The sequence below is a fragment of the Plectropomus leopardus genome, chromosome 17 (genome assembly GCF_026936395.1).
Source record: "Plectropomus leopardus strain MGB_pleo_1.0 chromosome 17, ASM2693639v1, whole genome shotgun sequence".
Taxonomy (NCBI): Eukaryota; Metazoa; Chordata; class Actinopteri; order Perciformes; family Serranidae; genus Plectropomus; species Plectropomus leopardus.
Window position 1 is genome coordinate 15,503,025 of NC_142192.1, and position 17,723 is coordinate 15,520,747.

Here is a 17,723-nt window from a genome sequence, read left to right on the forward strand (position 1 = left end):
AGAGAATGAATGTTTCGGCTCCTCGGTAGTGTTTTGAGCTTTCTGAAATGCATGTGCTATCATAGCAATGTTGTGTTTACCACAGCAGGAGGCAAACACAGAGTCACAGAGGAGAGGCGCGGAAACGCCAGACACAGTAAAATGAGCAAAATACATACATTAGGACTCTCTGTATTCACTACACACGAGCCGAGCTGAGGGGGAAAAAACTCATTTCAATATAAATGGAAGACAAGCAGGGAGTGTGTGTCTTTATATCAGCTTTTGAACATCGCTTTTTTTTTTTTTTTTTTGCTCGCCCCATGGAAATATCCAGCAGAAGCCCTGGGACGAGTTTTGCTGGGAAGTCAGGATGTCAATGTTAATTTTCTTCCTGTTGCTAAGGAGACTCACTCTCACAGAGGCCCTCGTTCCCTCCCCCATGGTCACCGTGCTTTCAGTCAAAGAAGCCTTTCTGTTTCCAGTCTTCCTTGTGCAATCAGACATTGAGGGAACATCTCTGCATCAGGGCTGCTGCGTGGACGGGGAGACCCCAACATCTGGGAGCTGTATTGATTTCCAGTGGGGGTAAAAAATGTCTCCCCAGTGAGCTATTCAGAGCAGCTACTTTAGCAACACAACCAATCTTCTGCTGTGATTGTCATGCTTGTGTTTTGATGGCAGGGTGTAGTAGCCGCTTGTCTTCCACAGGAGTAACACAAGCAAGCACTTTAATATATCAATGCCATACCCCCCCTTTGAGCCAGAGGCTTTAGCTGATCGCCACATCAAGGGGAAATTGTTAATGCGAGGACAAGTTGCAAGGAAAGCATTGTAAACACTAAACATTTTAGTCTGTCAACGCCTAGTCAGAAGTGGAAATCACTGACACAAATAGCTGTTGTGTGGCTGCCTCAAAATGATCCCTCTCAGCCTTCGTAGTCACCTTTTGAGACTGACATGCTGTGCTAGTTATCATGTAACACATCAGGAGCTTAAGGGGGTTTAGATGATATGCTGTATGACTTGCATGCACTGCCAGGCATAAAGCCCCTTTCACCTTATTTGGCTTGTTGTCTCTCTGCAACAGTTCAGGTCATTCAATTACCACATGCATGGTTCTGGTATCATATTCTGAGCTACTGTGTTCGTAAAGCTTTTTAAACATTTTTGAGCCAATATCAATCAATCTTCAGAGGAGTGTTAGAGTGAACATAGTAAAGAAGCACTGCGCTGCTCAAAGCCTTGATTTCTACCTGATTTAAACCCCCTGCAGCATCATTTCATTGTTTGTTTTTTTGTCCTCCTGAAAATCTTTGTTCGTGTGCTTCCTTCCAAAATTTCTGCAACAAGTTCAGTTGTAAGCTGCCATTTGACAAATCAATACATGTTTAAAATAAACACCAAAGAGAGGGAGGATTGTGTAGTGGATTTTATTCTGTTTCAAATAGTAAGAGACACTAGGAAGGTTTCATTGCAGCTGACAGGTTTAAATACATTAAAAATACACAAGATTTTTCTGCAACTACGACAATTACTTTGAGTACAAATTTGTGGAATCCGAAATGTATTATAATTCCAAGTATTTATTGCACACTCAGAACTCAGAAAGGTTAATCTAAATTCGTCCTTTAGTTTATGTATGGAAAAATGCATAAATGTGCATCACAGTTTCCCAGAGTGTAAGATTACATCCACAAATTTCTTTTTTTGTCTGACCAACAGTCTAAAAGCCCCAAAATATTCAACTTACAAGCTGGCATTTTAGCTTGAAAAATTCCGTGAAATAATTAAAAAATTATCAAAATAGTCTTGTCCTGTTGAGAATAAAGAAACAATGACTGTCTAGCTTACTAGTTATTGGAGTCCATGGTTTTAGTTGGCCACCTCAAAAGCATCCTAAGCATCCTGGTGGCAAATTAAAAATCCTTAATGAGTCTTTTATGACCTGCTTAATTGTTTGAAGTGTTTGAGAATCAATCAAATTGTTTTATTGAACATGAAGAGCACATACAGAATGTCAGCTGCACACTTGCCTTCAACATGGAAATCGCCTGAGCCATAAGACGAGATCCTACACTGATTCGCTTTAAGTGCATATGCAGGCTACAGAGTTGCTGGCTGAGGGCTAAACAGAGAAAAGACAAAAATGACAGGGATTTCACCATTGAATCCCTTTAGCAGGCCACTGACACATGAATGAGGGCAAAAAGAGAGAAAGGAGAGGAGAGAGAGAGCGAGGGAGGGAGGGAGAAAAAAAGAGTAGACAACCAATTTGGGAGTAATGCAACTAAAAACTGACAAGTGTAATTTCATCCATCTGGGCCGATGTGTAAAAAGCGCTGCTCCGAACATTCCCCATGATTCCCCCTGATTGATCTTCCCCTGGTCTGAAACACCTATTATTAGCCACGAGCCTAATAGCACCAGGATGGCTCAGCGCTCTCCCAGGGGCCAATTCTCCGGTCATCTGCCCCTCACTCACCACAGCTGTGGAAACCAACCAGGGAGAGGGAGGAGAGATGACGGGGGGAGGTGAGGAGGAGATGGAGCTGCCAAGAGGGGATGAAGGCGTACCTATTGGGGGGGTGGGTGAAGGAAAAGGGGGAGAGAGGTGTGGGGTTAGGGAGAGGGAGCGCGGTTGAGGGGAGAGGAAGAGAGGGGTAGAGTGGGTATGAAGAGGAATATGGAGAGGAGAGAAGGGGACGGGATGGAGGAGAGATGGAGACCAATGGCTGGACATGCATGAGAGGAAGGTGGGCGTGATGGAAAAGCCAGGGGGAGATATTGGAGAGGGGGAAACAGGGAGACAAAGAGAGAGAGAAAAAAAGTTATTCATAAGCATTTCCTGCAAAAATCAATTTCACCTTGTGCTGATTGTTAAAATTAAAAACAGCACCCGCTTAGTGCTCATTTTAATTACTCAGGTGGAAATAAATGAGCGTAAAGGCCATCACCAGGACATGCCTGCCTGCCTGACTAACTGGTGCTTGTCTTCCCCCAGGTGAGGAAGCTGCTGATGCCAGGCCAACAATACACCAGAGAAAGCCTGGCAGAATGTACAATGAACTACAGGCATACAGTAGTTTCAGATATAATGGTGCCATTGCAAAGATGGTTATTTCTTGATGCTTGAAGCACATTGATGGTTTGATTTTAACCCTTGGAAACCTGAGCAATTTGGCTTGATTTCTTTCAAAAACATGGGAAGAAGGCTATGAAAAATGACCCCAAAATCACAAGACATTTGTAAAAAGTTGCCACAACATTACCTGATATTAGCAAAAAACTAAAAGGAAAGAAAAGTGACAAAGCAAAAACAGAAATGACCTGAAAACAGTGCTAAAATAAAAATGAAAGAATAAACATAAATAGTAATAATAATTCCTCTGTAATCTAAATGTAATCTGTAATTATAAATATAGTTTTCTATATATTTTCCCTTCCCTCGTCATTTGATAATTTTTCATTTATTTGACAGTCCATACCAAGTTATTGATTGCCCCTTTTCCATGTTTTTGAACAAAATCACATTTCAAAGGTTTAAATAGTTGCTTAAGGCGTCTGAAGTTGTGCAAGAAAAGGAATGTCTATCCAGGTTTTAAAGGGTTAAACTTTTTGTGGACACCTTGTGCGTATTTAAGTTATTTTAAATTTAAATCATCTGACCTCAAAGCACTAACAATTTACATGAAGTTCCCATATTTACCATCTGTTAACAGTATATAACATTTATGCTTTGCAACACACTATTATGGTTCTGTAAGCAGATATAATTAAAAAACATTATAGTTAAAAAAGAGTCTTAATAATATAATATATATGTTTTCAGAGGAGACATTACAATGGTGGAAATATACTAGGTGCGAGGGGGGGTGTAGAAATCGATACAGCATAGTATTGTGATACTTTTTGTGTGGCAATACTGAATCGATACATGAATGCCGTTATTATTATCGTTTTTTATTCTATAAACTGTTAATTTTGCAAATACAAATTAAACATAGCCTCCTAGAATAATAAAAAAAGGTTGAAAAAGGTAATATATTGTCATATATTGCAATACTCAATATATCACAAAACGCTTAAAACTGCAAAAATACTGTATCGTGACTTAAGTATTGTGATAATATTGTATTGTGGGGCCTCTAGTAATTCCACCCCCAACAAATACTGTACATTAATTAAAACGTATAAGCCATTTAATCATTGTTTTTACACGCTAAATAGATGGACTAAATAGATTTGGGTCAGAGGTCACCTACAGGGTCATTTCAGGAGTAAGACTTAGTATCTTTCCTGTGTTCTGTGTTTGTCTTCAACGCTTTTCACACAGTGGATTCATAATCAAACAATTATTACGCCTATTATTAGAAAGTAGGGGGGTGGGGGGAAAGCTGATACAGTAGTATCAATACACAAATGCCAAGTATCTTTTTCTAACATATATATCACAAATACAAATTAAACATTTACGATTAATAAATCAACTGCTTTTTCAGTCCACTAGATACAATTTACTGCAATAAACATGACTGATATTACATCATTAACAGAATGTATGTTTTATCTTATTACAAAAAATACAGATCTTGACAGAATTTTCCATTTGGAATATAATCTGCAAGTGAATATAAAAATATGTTATTGCAATACTCAGCATAACACAACACATTCAAAATCACAACAATAATGTGACTTGAGTATTGTAATATCGTATCGCACAGGCCTCTGGTGATTACCACCCCATTAAAACAGATGATGTGAGAGCTATAGGTTAGACCTTTTTTTTTTTTTTTTTTAGCTAGGCTACAAAATGTGGTTGTTAGTTAAGTTGACAGCAAAAAAAAATCCTACTTGAGGATCACATTCTCTTCGAGGCTGGCTGTCACATGTATTGTTCTTGTTATATCAGAATTTTAAAAAATGCACATATAATGATTTTTCCTGTTTATGTTCTTCCGATGCAAGTTGTGGCATACAAATAAGAAAAATTAAATTAAATTTTTCAAAGCCTTTTTTAAGATTGAAATGATTTTTTCTCATTAAAATAACACTGGGACAACCAACCCCACATTTGGGGATGGTTATCACAAGTGCACAAGACATATTTAACACTACACATCTTTTGAAAAAAAAAAAAAAAGCTTGAGGTGAGTAAGGTCACTCGATTCCTAACATTGCACATTAAATAGGGGGGGAATGTGTTAAATATACAGTTTTTGAGGGATTCACATGAAAGTAAAAAGTATGACAACTAACCCCGTTCTCCCCCACAGTTTTACACATTTTTGTTGACACATTTTTCATAAAAAGAGATTCACAAACTGTAATTTGTCTGTTTGATGGACTCAAAAATATTCAAGGTTAAGCATGAACGAGGCCAGTCCATTTCCAAACAATAATGACGGAAGACAACGTTCAAGGTCCCAAACCGAGGGCTGCCATTATGATGCCCAAGGTTAGATGTCAGCAATAAGAAAAGTTTGCAACATGAAAGTGAAGGAAAAATGCTGATTGCCGTCTAGCTCTTTTGGTTGATTTTTTGCGATGGATTAAAGGTCAGAAGTCATCTGTTAATCGCCCCCTTCAGTCTCTTTGATTGAGTGAGCCCTCAGGTGAGGCGTAACAGATTTTCAAGGGCAATGATGACAATAATTGGCTACCTTCACTTCACTGAAATGGACGAAGTCCTAAAAAATCTCCCCACTTCAATCTGACAGTTCAGAGCAAATGAAAATAAAGCCTCTGAGGGCTTTCCAGCCAACAAATTAATAACTGTGATATTATGAGGCTGGCTATAGACATGATCTCCTGGCCAAATTATTAAGCTGATCTGTGAGCTGCGGTTTGTTAACTAAGAGGACCCTGGACTGTCCTGCTTACAAGTGTTTCGCTGCAGTTTATATGGAAGATATTTGAATTATCAGGGCCAGAATAATGTTTATATGATCCTGGTAGATTAATAGGTTGTTTTTTTATTATTATTATTTCATGAATTAAATATTTCATATTCTACTGCAATGACATTTTTTTAATTTTAAAATTGTTTATCACATTTCAATTGTTTTGATTCTTTATTCTTACCAAAAATGTGTTGTTTTTTTTCCCTGAAAAGTTGCAAGAAGGGTGATCTTGTTGTTATTAGTTTTTAGCTGCAAGAATTTCTGATTTTAAAAACAAGTAAGGTTTGCATTATATGTGCATCAGTGTAGCCAATATAGTTCCTTATGGGTTTTTTAATCTTGTGGCATTATTTCAGGGATTTTACATCTGTGCAGTGCTCAGTGGTGAGTAGATTCTGACATTGTGCTTGTTTTCTAAATCCCCCTACACTGATAATTCTGTTATATTCATTTTTTCTAATACGTCTATTTTTCCAGTTCTGCATTTTTGTGTTTTAAAGATTAGCTGCAGTGTGATAGCAAATGCAAGATTTAGACGCTTTAAAACGAACTGGAGATGTGATGAATGTAATGATGGTGATTATGATAATAGCAGCAACAGCAACAACAGAAGCGACAAAATAAACATCAAGTGCCAGCTAATAATAATAATAATAGCAATAATATTAACAGTAATGACAATGCAGGTAGAAGCTGTGGAGGGGGAAAAAAAGGTTATTTAATTGTTTTTGAGTACAAATATATGTAATAGACATGTGTAAAATATGTTTCCTAATCTAAATAATCTTTGTAAAAGCAACAAATTGCAGCTTTAATATTATTTTGTAGGTAATTACATTGTGGAACAAAGAAAAACCTTTTTCATATGTGATCCGAGAAGTTTTTAATATAGACATTTCATTGAATAAGATATTAGGTCTTTGCACTCTTACTAACTAGATATTTGTGAGCCTAAAGAGAGGAACATTTCCACCTTCTCTATTCAATTTCATGCAAAATAACCACAAATAAATGTGAAGACTCAAACGTTTTGTTTGCAGGCCTCGCTTTACCCAAATATCAGGCGATTCCCTCTGTTACACCAACCTTTCTGTGAGCAAGACGATGACTACAGAGGGCAGATACCAAACCAAAACCCAGCCTGATCTGAAATGCAGTTTCAGGTAGGAGGGTCTCTTAAGGTGTAACACACAAGCTATCACCTGACAAACCTCCTACAGCCCACAGCTCATGAGAACCCGAGCAGCATCCCATCCACCTCAACACATTTCACCAGGTGTGACTCCCTTTCTCTGCACTTTTTTTTCCACTCCAGTTCACACTGTGCTCTTAAATTTCAAGCTCTTTTATTTTGCAGTCAGTGTTGGCTATTGTGTGCAGCACTTCCTCCAGTGGGGCATTCATTCAGGGCCAGGACTTTCCTGTTGAAGCACACACACTATTAGTTTTTACTGTTGTGTGCATTGAGGATATGTTTTCTGTGGGCGCTTTCTTGTGTGAAATCTACAAAATATTCCATATAAAAAGGATTTTTCCTGTGTTTTTCTATCAACGTAAAATCGTGTAAAAGATAAATAGCAGTCTGTGTTTTGTCATTTTAAAGCACCTAATGAGTTTCTCAGTGTGTATTCCTCTTTTATGAGGTTTATCTGGTTGCATTTGCAGATGAATCTTAGATGTTGGTCTAAGTGAGATTTTAATTGGTCAGTTGTGGCTTTATTCATCCAACATATGCTCCAATTTTAAGTCTCAGTGTCATTATTATCCTGTAAAGATTAAGATGTTTGTGCAGGCTTATCCCATAAAATGTGCTGACAAGTAGGCCTTACAAAGCATTATTTAGTTATTTACATCTTTAATATTACAGGATGCATATAGTGTAAAAGGAAGAATTGTGTAGTATAGTGAACTGATTTCTCAATTATTTAGTAAAACATCCTTTTATCCCTTGCATTTGTAACCTCATTAAGAGTCCAGCCATTTTAATCCCTAAAATGCCAGCCTGTTATTATGCTCCTACATTGTGGTGGGACATTCAGTATCCTTGCACAATTCATTAAATCCCTTTTCCAGGTTTCACAATAATCCAGTGCTTCGGGTGTCATCTCTCCATCTATCAGGCTCCATGCAGAGCGTGGCGCGCGCTAGAGGCGCGCTCAGAGCACTGTGGAGGGTTTTAAACCACCTGCCTGCTCGGACACACACAGTAACCCCCCCCACCACCACCACGTGTACTGATGATGGCCTCGCCACAGGATCTGTCTGTATCACTGATAAATAATCCTCAGATTGCAGTTTATAATATTAACTGGAAAAATGCCAATGAGATCTCAGAAAAGATCATCTAGCTTGACATTATGCCCTCCCAATAAGATTTCTGTTATATTCAGTTCTGTTTTTAAATATTTATATTATTATTTATATTATTTACTCGTTAAGACTGTCTGCAGCATGATGCCAAATACAAGGTTTAAACACTTTAAACCAACTGGTGATGTGATAAATACAACGATGACGATTATAGCGATAACAGCATGCAACATAATAATAATAATGATAATAATAATAGTAATAATAATAATAAGAATTTGACGCAAAACAATTGACAATAACAAAAACCATAAGCAAACTGTGCAAAAACCTGACGACTATATAATTTTGTATCGTGTGTTCGAGTCCAAATGCTTTGTAAATTCTGATAAAACCAGATTTCGTCCTTTAGCATTCCGTTGATCGCACTAGAACAGGTTACTGTTCATTTGTGCTTAATGATTAAATATTTCAGGAGTTTGTTTAATGCTCATCCTTGTCAAGTATTCTTTCCTTATGTTTCCCTCTCTCTTTTTTTCCCTCGGTCAGGACAGATGAAAAGGCGCTCCAATTATTCCAGGAGGTTGGGAAATAAATGATTGTCTTTGAAGTATAGGCCCGGGCCTTGGACTACATTAGAAGCCAAGCATGTGATTTGCAACTGTTGAAGTAAAACCCTCACTCTGCTCCTGCAGGAAGAGAGAAAAAAACGGGGCAAAATGAGGAGGGTGGATTCTCGGCAAAAAAAAAGAAAGAAAATGGTATCTTTGTTTGCTCTCCTTTGTTTACCAGGGGATTCTTTCTCATTTTTACTCTTTTTTTTTTCATTTTTTTACTAATTCATTTCAATGGCTTTCAAACAGGAAAATGGAAATGTTGCTCCTGCCCTCTATTTCGGCGGCAGCGTCCTGGCAACAGAGCAATTTTCTATCATCAGGGATAAACGGCATCGAACAGTACATTCTGATAAAAAAAAGAGCCCATGATTGCTGGCCTTCCTGTCTGTCATCTATCGACCAAATCCTCTCCTTCAAGACCGACCACTGTGCTGTCAGACCTAATAATGTCGCGTATTAAGTCGAGAGAGGGGAAAAAAGAGAGGGGACCAATGCACGGCTCGGCGCTATAGTCTTATTTGTCACCAACATAAAATTCAGATCACCTTTTTTAGATATTGCTCGGCAGGTTATATAGCATTGCGCCTAATGTGATAAAATATATACATAAGTTAGAATATTGTAGTGTGAAAAATCCCATTATGAGACGACGATTTAAGACAAAATCCATATCTTCCTCTTATTATTTTATACTATTAAATTATGCTAATTATATCATGAATAATTGTATGTAGATGTATGATTATGGGTTTAGATATTTTTGAGGACCTTAGAGTCCTTCACTGTCTCCAGGTGTCTGAATGTGAGGATACAACAAGAGCAAGATCTTGTATGAGGTGTTTAATGTACTGTATGATACTTTAAGTTTTTGGTATGTCTCTGCCCATGCACGTGTTGTGCCAAAAGCCTCTCTGATCAGATTTGTGTAATAAATACATATTCAAGTGAGGACAACTGAGGGTCAACGAGTCTATTTGATTATTCATTAAGTTTGTTATTATTCATAGAGTTTACTTTATAATTCATCAAAGTGAAGACTGACCAAGAGTACAATCATTTCAACAACATCCGTCTTATCTCAATCTATTGTCTTATAATATAAATAATAGAATATGCCATTTCCATAGCTTCTGCTGCTCATGATTATTCTGAATGGATTTCTATTGGCCTCCGTTTGTCTCACCATTTCAGAAATGGTATAAAAACCATATGACCGCTGCAGGAAACTGAGCAACGCCATCATTCAGCTGGACCTAAACATGCAGCGCGAGAAGGCGACAAGAGAAACAAGCAGTCTTAATTAGGACTCGAGCCCTGAGAGGGACCAGTGCGGCTTCAGTCGTGCCAAATTAAATCCATTAGTCTATGAGAGGCTGTGAAGACTCAGTGGTGCAGGCCCTTTGCTTATTCGTGGTCATTTAACTCCACTCCCAACACGCTATGCTGGGTCCATCTGAGGGCCCTCGCGTGCACCTGGGGCCATGCATATGCCAATTTTGCTATTTACTGGAGAGATAATGCTATCCTAATTTATGATGCAAAACTTATTGTAAACAGTCGTCTGCCCCGCGAGCGCATGGTTTTCTTTATGACAAAACCGCACTAATTTTTCTTGCTGTAGTTGCACGCTTTTACAAAAACACATCAAAGCTTCGCATAAGTGGGTTTGCATTAGTACGCTGTGCGCAATTTATGTGCGTAAAAGCGGCGCGCCACTATTTGGGCACGGATGAATTCTGCTGGAGCATTAAAGGCTGATCGGTGATCATTTTGGGCTGATGTGTGTGTGTGTGTGTGTGTGTGTGTGTGTGTGTGTGTGTGTGTGTGTGTGTGTGTGTGTGTGTGTGTGTGTGTGTGTGAAAGAGAGGGGGAGGGGGGTGCTCCCTCTGAATCTAGTTACAATGAACGATGTTACACTGACAGCTGTGTGGAGTATGCATCTGCACTCGCCACTTCCCGCCCTTCACGCGGCAGAGATGGAGAGCCGCGTCGACGCCTGGCTGTCTGTGAAGCGCCAGTGGCTTTTGCTGTTTGCGGAGAGAGAAGGGAGACATGTTGTTTAAGTGCCTCCCGGGTCTCTGTCTGCAGTGACAAGCTTCAGCGTCCCCAAAAAACCGCCCGGATCTCCTGAGCTGAGCAGCCAAGGAGGTGGCTTTTCCATGCGAGCCAGTCAATAGCTGTTAGAGGGAACCGACCGCAAACGCCCAGCCTCTCGCTACAATTATGACCTGTGTCTTGCTGGAACTCAGTGTTAACGCTCAGATGTGATTAACACATGTGGCCAGAGAGACAAGAAAAGACGTGCGGAGTTAAAAACAGTCAGTGACACAGACAGAGGAGGAGAGAGATGAGAGGAGTATATTTTTATATCTTTTTAAACTGATCCCGTGCCAATGTGTGCATAAATCTACAACGTTATATGTGCGTAAAGGACCTTTTACCAATTCGGGTTACGGTTCAAGACAAATTTAATAATATTTAAACAGACAGTGACTGTGTTAACCATAAAATAACGCCAGGTTACACCTTCAAAACACAAAACTATTCTCAGTTTTCACGACGCAGACAGTGGATGTCAGGGAAATCCCAGGCCTAGAGTGATTTTAGAGAGTCATTCATCAGCGTTTATAAGACAGCTGGAAATAAAGACCACTTCTGTTAAACCGCCACGGCCATTGATTGTGCTGAAGGTCAATCATCTACTTAGGGACAAAGTGATTTCTAGATTTGCAGCTGAACGCAGTTCATTTTTTGGTGATTGACATTTTTGGACGATGTGAAATATTAAATAATTTCTCACCAGAAAAAAAGGATTTGAGCTCCTAATAGGGGCAGAGTGCAACATGATGGAGCATAAGGTCTCATTTCAAAACATTTTTGCACAATTGATTTTAAACGAAATGAAATGATCCACTGATAATATCCGGTGCAGGCCGATGGTTTCTTCATGTGCTTTGCAATCAGACACGGTTGTCATCATGCGTGCAATAGGGCTACATCTTAAACATTTCCAAAGCAAGCAAGGTCGAATATGTCATGCTCTCTCTGTTCAAACAAATCCATCCTTTCACCACTTCACTTAATCTCAGTGCGTTTAGAAAAACCTCCCCAACACGCCTGCGAAGACTTTGGCACAGTTAACTTAATAAACCTGCGCACGGACGATATTGAAAATAATATTTTTTTAAAAAACTAAAGAATGAAGATGTCTCATCTTAATCGAGTTTTTTTTTTTCTTTTTAGCCCGAGGGGGGGAAGCAACTACTGCGAAGCATGTATGTCTTTGTAGTAGCACTCAAAGGCGATTAGAGAAGCTATAGGATCTGGTTTCTCCTCTGCGTGTCCAAGTGGAACACGGGCAGGGGAATTGGCCACTATGTTAGATCAGTGAGGGGTGACCAAGGTGTGCTGAGGTCTGCACGGCCACTCACTCAAATACAGAATTTATCAGAGGCAATAAAATCCATTCATCAGTGTCAGTGAACAGAAAAGAGCATTCAAAGGAAGCTCTTACCTGCAGCTCCTCCTGACGACAGCGAAAGCCCCCTGATTTTTTAAAATAAATTAAAATTAATCTAACAGTCTGGACGCATAGGACAAATCACTGTGGATGTGCTGCGGCTCACATCCCAGCCTCTGTGCTCCTCTCTTGGTCCGCTGCTGTAAAATGATTATCCGGCTGGGTTGTGCACTTTTTAAATCCCACAAAGTAAATAACAACCGTAGCTGACGATAATAGCAAGGTACCAAGTTCTTGTTACAGAAAAGGAGAAAATTGAAACTAAACGCTGCATTTAGACAACCATTTTTGATAAGAGGATAATTGAGGCGACACTGGCGTATAATTAGGGGATAATTTATGCTATATCCACTTTTATTCCACCCTCCCAAAATAAATCCAGTCCATAATCATTACAGGCGAATTGTTCTTAATTTTATAGCTGCAATTTGAGTAAAGTGTGGCCGCTAATCAAATAGGTTTTCGTTGTAACTTGATTGCAACCATAATTATTTTCCATCGCCCTCTTTTTTTGGCGAAATGCTACATTGCGACAAAAAATGTTCTGAAAGTGTTGCAAAGCATTTGAATACCTATTGCATTAGCGGAAATAGCATTTTTATTCTTATATGCGAATCGAACATCGCAGCCCTCAGAGGCAAACTGTATAATTTACATATACTGAAGACCCTATCAGGCCTCATATTACAACGGGGATAAAAGACACTGTCAGTTTATCACGGTATCCACCCTTCTATGTGCAAAATAACCTATTGTACCTCAGGCATATTGTTATTTGATGTGTCACATGTACTGTATTTTCAATTGTCTGGAGATCCTTAATCATATGGTCAGTAGCCCGCAGGGGAAGAGAACAGTTATAATATATGTTACTTTCCAGAGCAGAGGGGGGCTTAAAGAGGGAACTGCTCATTAAGCCACACAAATTCTACACTGCCAAAAAAAGTGATTTAATGAACAGTTATTGTGTAGGGAAAAAGTAAAAGTTCTAATTTATTAATTAATTTTAAAAAATAGTGGAGTTGTAGGCCATTTTTTAATAAAAGGAAATATTTCCAAGGTTATTTAACCTGTTGTTCAAACCACAAAACAGATAATCTCGTAGTTTAAATTATTTTTAAAAAATGTTCAAATTTAATGTAATTGGGATAATTGAACATTCATTTATACATGTTGGTGAATTTATTTTTAAAATAATATTTTTAAACAATGCCAGATGACTTGAAAATTGATATTTTTTCCAGTCTTGTAATTTATTTCTAGGTATTTAGCTTGAAAATTAATTCTAATGTTTTTTAAAAAGGGTGTTTGTAAAATGCCTCCCTATAAGTAATTAAGTACTGAGGAGAGGAGGAGTTAAAGGCTGAAAGAAAAAAAAAGAGGCACATATAGGCTCATCAGGCAAAATCAAAGTGCGCGCTATATGTTGCGCGTCGTGCGTAATTTGGGGGTTTCGGGTAAAAAACAAAACCGACCGGGCAATTCCAAAAGAGCTGGTTTTACGCGTGAAGCTTGTCTGTAGGAATTATGCGTCTTTTTCCCACCATATATTATTTCCCCCATAGTTGTGGTGGGAGCTGGTAAGGTGGGTTAACTCCAGCTCAAGTCTCCGTGAAGCGCAGAGCACTGATGACGTTGGGTTGGATGACCAATCGGGAGGCGCTGCCCTTTGGAGACAAACCATTTTACTTGTAGTGTCTGCATCAAGTCTGGAAGCAAGGGCTCAATTTTAACAGAATCCACCTTAAAATCTCTCCCTTAACTTATGCCTAGCTTCCGCCACTTTTGAGTGAGAATATCACACGACAAGGGGGGAAAATAAAGACGCGTGTGGAAAATTTTCGGGTGTTAATAGGACAATATCTGCTCGCGTGTGGAGAGGGGGAGAGAGACAACAGCACAGCGAGAGAGAGAAAACCGATTTGGTCTTGAGAGAGAGAGGGGGGTGAGTGCTCTCAAGGCAGAAAATTCGATGATGACCATGACTACGATGGCTGACGGTCTGGAGGCTCAGGACTCGTCCAAGTCTGCTTTCATGGAGTTTGGGCAGCAGTCGCACTCACAGCAGAGCTCCCCGTCGATGGCCAGCGGCCACTACCCGCTGCACTGTCTCCATTCCGGCTCACACGCTCACCACCAGCACGACAACACCGCGTACACCGGGACCAACACCTACAACAGGTCGTTACCCTACCCCTACGTGAGCCATCCGCACCACAGCCCGTACCTGCCATCCTATCACAACAACACGGGAGGACAGACAAGGTTAGACGGCACAGGTAAGAGACCCCCTTTTCACCAGCCAAGTGGAAAAACGCACCTCGTCATGTGCCTGACAGCACCACATACCTTCTTTTTTAGCACCCACAGCTGGGAATCAAACCTTTTCTCCCCGCCAGTGTTGGTGTCATGCCCAAGTCACCGCGCGGCCACTCCAAATTCGGACGGATGATCTTTCAAACGTAGCTGGGGCGAAGAAAACCGTGCGTAAAACGGCACCGGATTTAAATTCGAGCCTCCTCAGCCCTGTTTTGCTGTCCCGTTTCCCCTCACCTCCCACAAAACCTGTTTTTAATGCCCGGGGTGTGATCACCACGACCGTGCAATCCTCACCAACTACTCGTGAAAATTAGGCAGCCCGCACGCCTTGAATGTTGTAATTAGCATTTAATTGACATGTCATTACCAGCAATATCCTAAATATGACAGCGTATGAGGATTGTGGCTGCAACGGCGCTTAAAGGCAATGTGAGATGTCAGCGTTTATCGAGTCATTTTTATTTTTATTTTTTTAGACTTTTCAGCGCATGTGAATTTATCACCACCTTCACGGAATATTCAGACACGTTTGAATTTCCCTGCATGAAAATTTGAAGGTGTATCCAGGCTTCTTTTTTTATAATAACATTGGTTGTTTTTGTTGCAGAGCAGCAGAAAACGACGGTGATTGAAAACGGGGAAATTCGTTTTAATGGAAAAGGCAAGAAGATTCGCAAACCTCGGACAATTTATTCCAGTTTGCAGCTTCAAGCACTGAATCACCGTTTCCAGCAAACACAGTACCTCGCTTTACCGGAGCGCGCCGAGCTGGCTGCCTCTCTAGGACTGACACAAACCCAGGTGAGGAGGAATTTGCACCCTGGATTTGTACATTAATTCGCGGACACCATCATGTATATAATTCTAATAAATATTAACATTTTTATTATTATTGGACTGTGTGTTTTGTTTTCTTGCATTTAATATAGCGAATTTTGCAGAAACTAACCAACATTCGCCACACCGCCTCTTTCTTGTACGCTAATCACGTGCACCCTCCTCTTCATGCAGGTAAAGATTTGGTTCCAGAATAAGAGGTCAAAGTTCAAGAAGCTGCTCAAGCAAGGCGGCAACCCGCACGAGAGCGACCCTATGCCGGGCTCCATGTCGCTCTCCCCTCGCTCCCCGACCATCCCTCCGATCTGGGACGTCTCGGCCTCTTCCAAAGGAGTAAACATGCCGGCCAACAGCTACATGCCCGGCTACTCTCACTGGTATTCCTCCCCACATCAAGATTCAATGCAGAGATAGACTGATGAGGCAACAAAAGGTCAGTGAGCTGTCTGGAGGCCTCCGGATCTCCGCCATGCAGTTTCCCAACGTAGCCTACAATTTGTGTCAGCGCAGAGACTGGATGCTGGAGAGGTAGGCTGCTCCTCGTGGAGGATCAAAAACGCAGCCAAGCCTCGGTGTGATGACACAAACAAAGGGAACTAACCATTTTTTTTAGCGTACATGGCTGTTCAGTGGGCTCGCATATTTGTTATGCTTTCATTCATGTCAACATCTGAACGTCAATATACCAAATATTATCAGTGACATTTTAGCCACTTTGGGGGCAAAGACTGCTTAACTCTCTCCGTGGCGCACAGAGCCTTTTAGCCATGGTGGACTCCTGACTGCTTTTTATTTTTATTTTGGTTGTTTCTCCAACATGCAAAACCAAGCAAATTGTCTGTCTGTAAATATAATCTGCTATTTTAGTTGTACATACACTTTTTATGTTTTGTCAGATTGAGTAAACCGTGACTCAAAACAGACGCCTGCTGTTGCATGATTTTCCAAAAAATATCACTTCAGGCCTTTTTATGCTTCATATTGGGCCAACATGACATTATAACAGGCCTATTTCCCGTCCCCCTGGTGTGTACGAGCCTCAAGCAGACAATATGAACATAAGGTAATGACACAGTTCTCAGAAAAGCCCATTTCTAAACATTTTAAATAAATCCAAAAGCGCTCAGTGCAGTGATGAAGAACGCCACAGTATATAGATTTATCAAATGCACTCAACACCGGAGGAAATTAACTTACCCTGCCCCGCTGCTGTCTACATTCACCTCGAAAGACATTTGCTCCAGGTCCAGCTTATCTTGTCATTTCACCCTCAATTATTAGAAGTATTGACAAAATGTTTTCTCCCTTCTCTCCGTCCTAATGCAGGCCGTTAAATGCCAAGCTCCACGGGATCGATGTTGAACAAAGCAGCCAGCTGCAGCGGCGTTCAATATGAAGGAGATATTTGGGACAATTTGTGGGTTTTTATCCAAGTGAGGCTTTTTTTTCCATTCTCATAAATGCAGGCATAATTAGGGTAATTTTTGATGTAGCCCGCTGATTACAGCGTTTTTACCGTCAAAGATAATTACCTGTAATTTTCTACCACTTTTAATACTAAAAGGCATCTTTATTTGGATTTGAGGTAGCACAGATGGAACAAAAGGGAAAATTATTCGGTTATTCACATACAAATTGCCGAGAAGAGTGAGCGCTCGGGATATTATCTGAAATTACAACGCTGAAAAGCTTCATGCAGCTGTCAAGTCGCGGATGTCCCACTGGCGCACATTCAGTCTACCTGGGGGCCCCCCAGACGTGGGGCCTATCTGCTTCGTGGGCCATGTGCACCCTGATCTGTGGGCTGCAGGGAGCCCGAGGCAGGAGTCGAGTAAACATCAACAAAGCTCATAAATACGCAGTTGGGTTATTCAGCAAGGAGAAGTGACATGTTTCATCATGTTTTTGCAAATGGAAAAAGGCTTTGATGAGCAAAATCAGAGAAGACTAGATAGATAGATAGATAGATAGATAGATAGATAGACTGTAAAATCTGACAAGTTCATTTTACTTTCATCTAGGAAACTGATAGCCTTGAAAAATGTAAGTAAATATAACTATTAATTTTAATTTGTTTACTTTATATCTAATTATTAATTTTACTTAAATGTAGTTATATTTACTTTAATTGTGTAGTTATTGCAACTTAAAAATTACAAATTCATTTAAATCAATCTTTCTACATTTTAGTAACTTCAGTAAACCAAGTTTACTGTGCTATATATCTGTATTGTG

General features: G+C 40.0%; 1 protein-coding gene and 1 long non-coding RNA gene across 2 annotated transcripts in view; one reads left to right on the top strand and one right to left on the bottom strand.

Moving 5' to 3' along the window:
• Nucleotides 1–1,398: 1,398 nt before the first annotated feature.
• LOC121957938 (uncharacterized) overlaps nt 1,399–17,723 on the bottom strand; it is a 38,730-nt gene continuing 22,405 nt past the window's right edge. Inside the window, exon 4 of the long non-coding RNA XR_015779378.1 lies at nt 1,399–2,714. This is a non-coding gene — a long non-coding RNA (uncharacterized LOC121957938). The remainder of the gene's footprint in view (nt 2,715–17,723) is intronic.
• On the top strand, nt 14,017–16,407 carry dlx6a (distal-less homeobox 6a). Its single transcript, XM_042506756.2, has 3 exons — nt 14,017–14,611; nt 15,259–15,452; nt 15,663–16,407. The coding sequence occupies exons 1-3, from the start codon at nt 14,305–14,307 to the stop codon at nt 15,900–15,902; spliced, it is 741 nt and encodes a 246-aa protein (XP_042362690.1). The 5' UTR covers nt 14,017–14,304; the 3' UTR covers nt 15,903–16,407.

Coding starts and splice junctions, on each gene's coding strand:
- dlx6a (XM_042506756.2), top strand. CDS start 14,305: ATGATGACCATGACTACGATGGCTGACGGTCTGGAGGCTCAGGACTCG. Junction 14,612..15,258: donor GACAAGGTTAGACGGCACAG/GTAAGAGACCCC, acceptor TTTTTGTTGCAG/AGCAGCAGAAAACGACGGTG. Junction 15,453..15,662: donor TAGGACTGACACAAACCCAG/GTGAGGAGGAAT, acceptor CTCTTCATGCAG/GTAAAGATTTGGTTCCAGAA.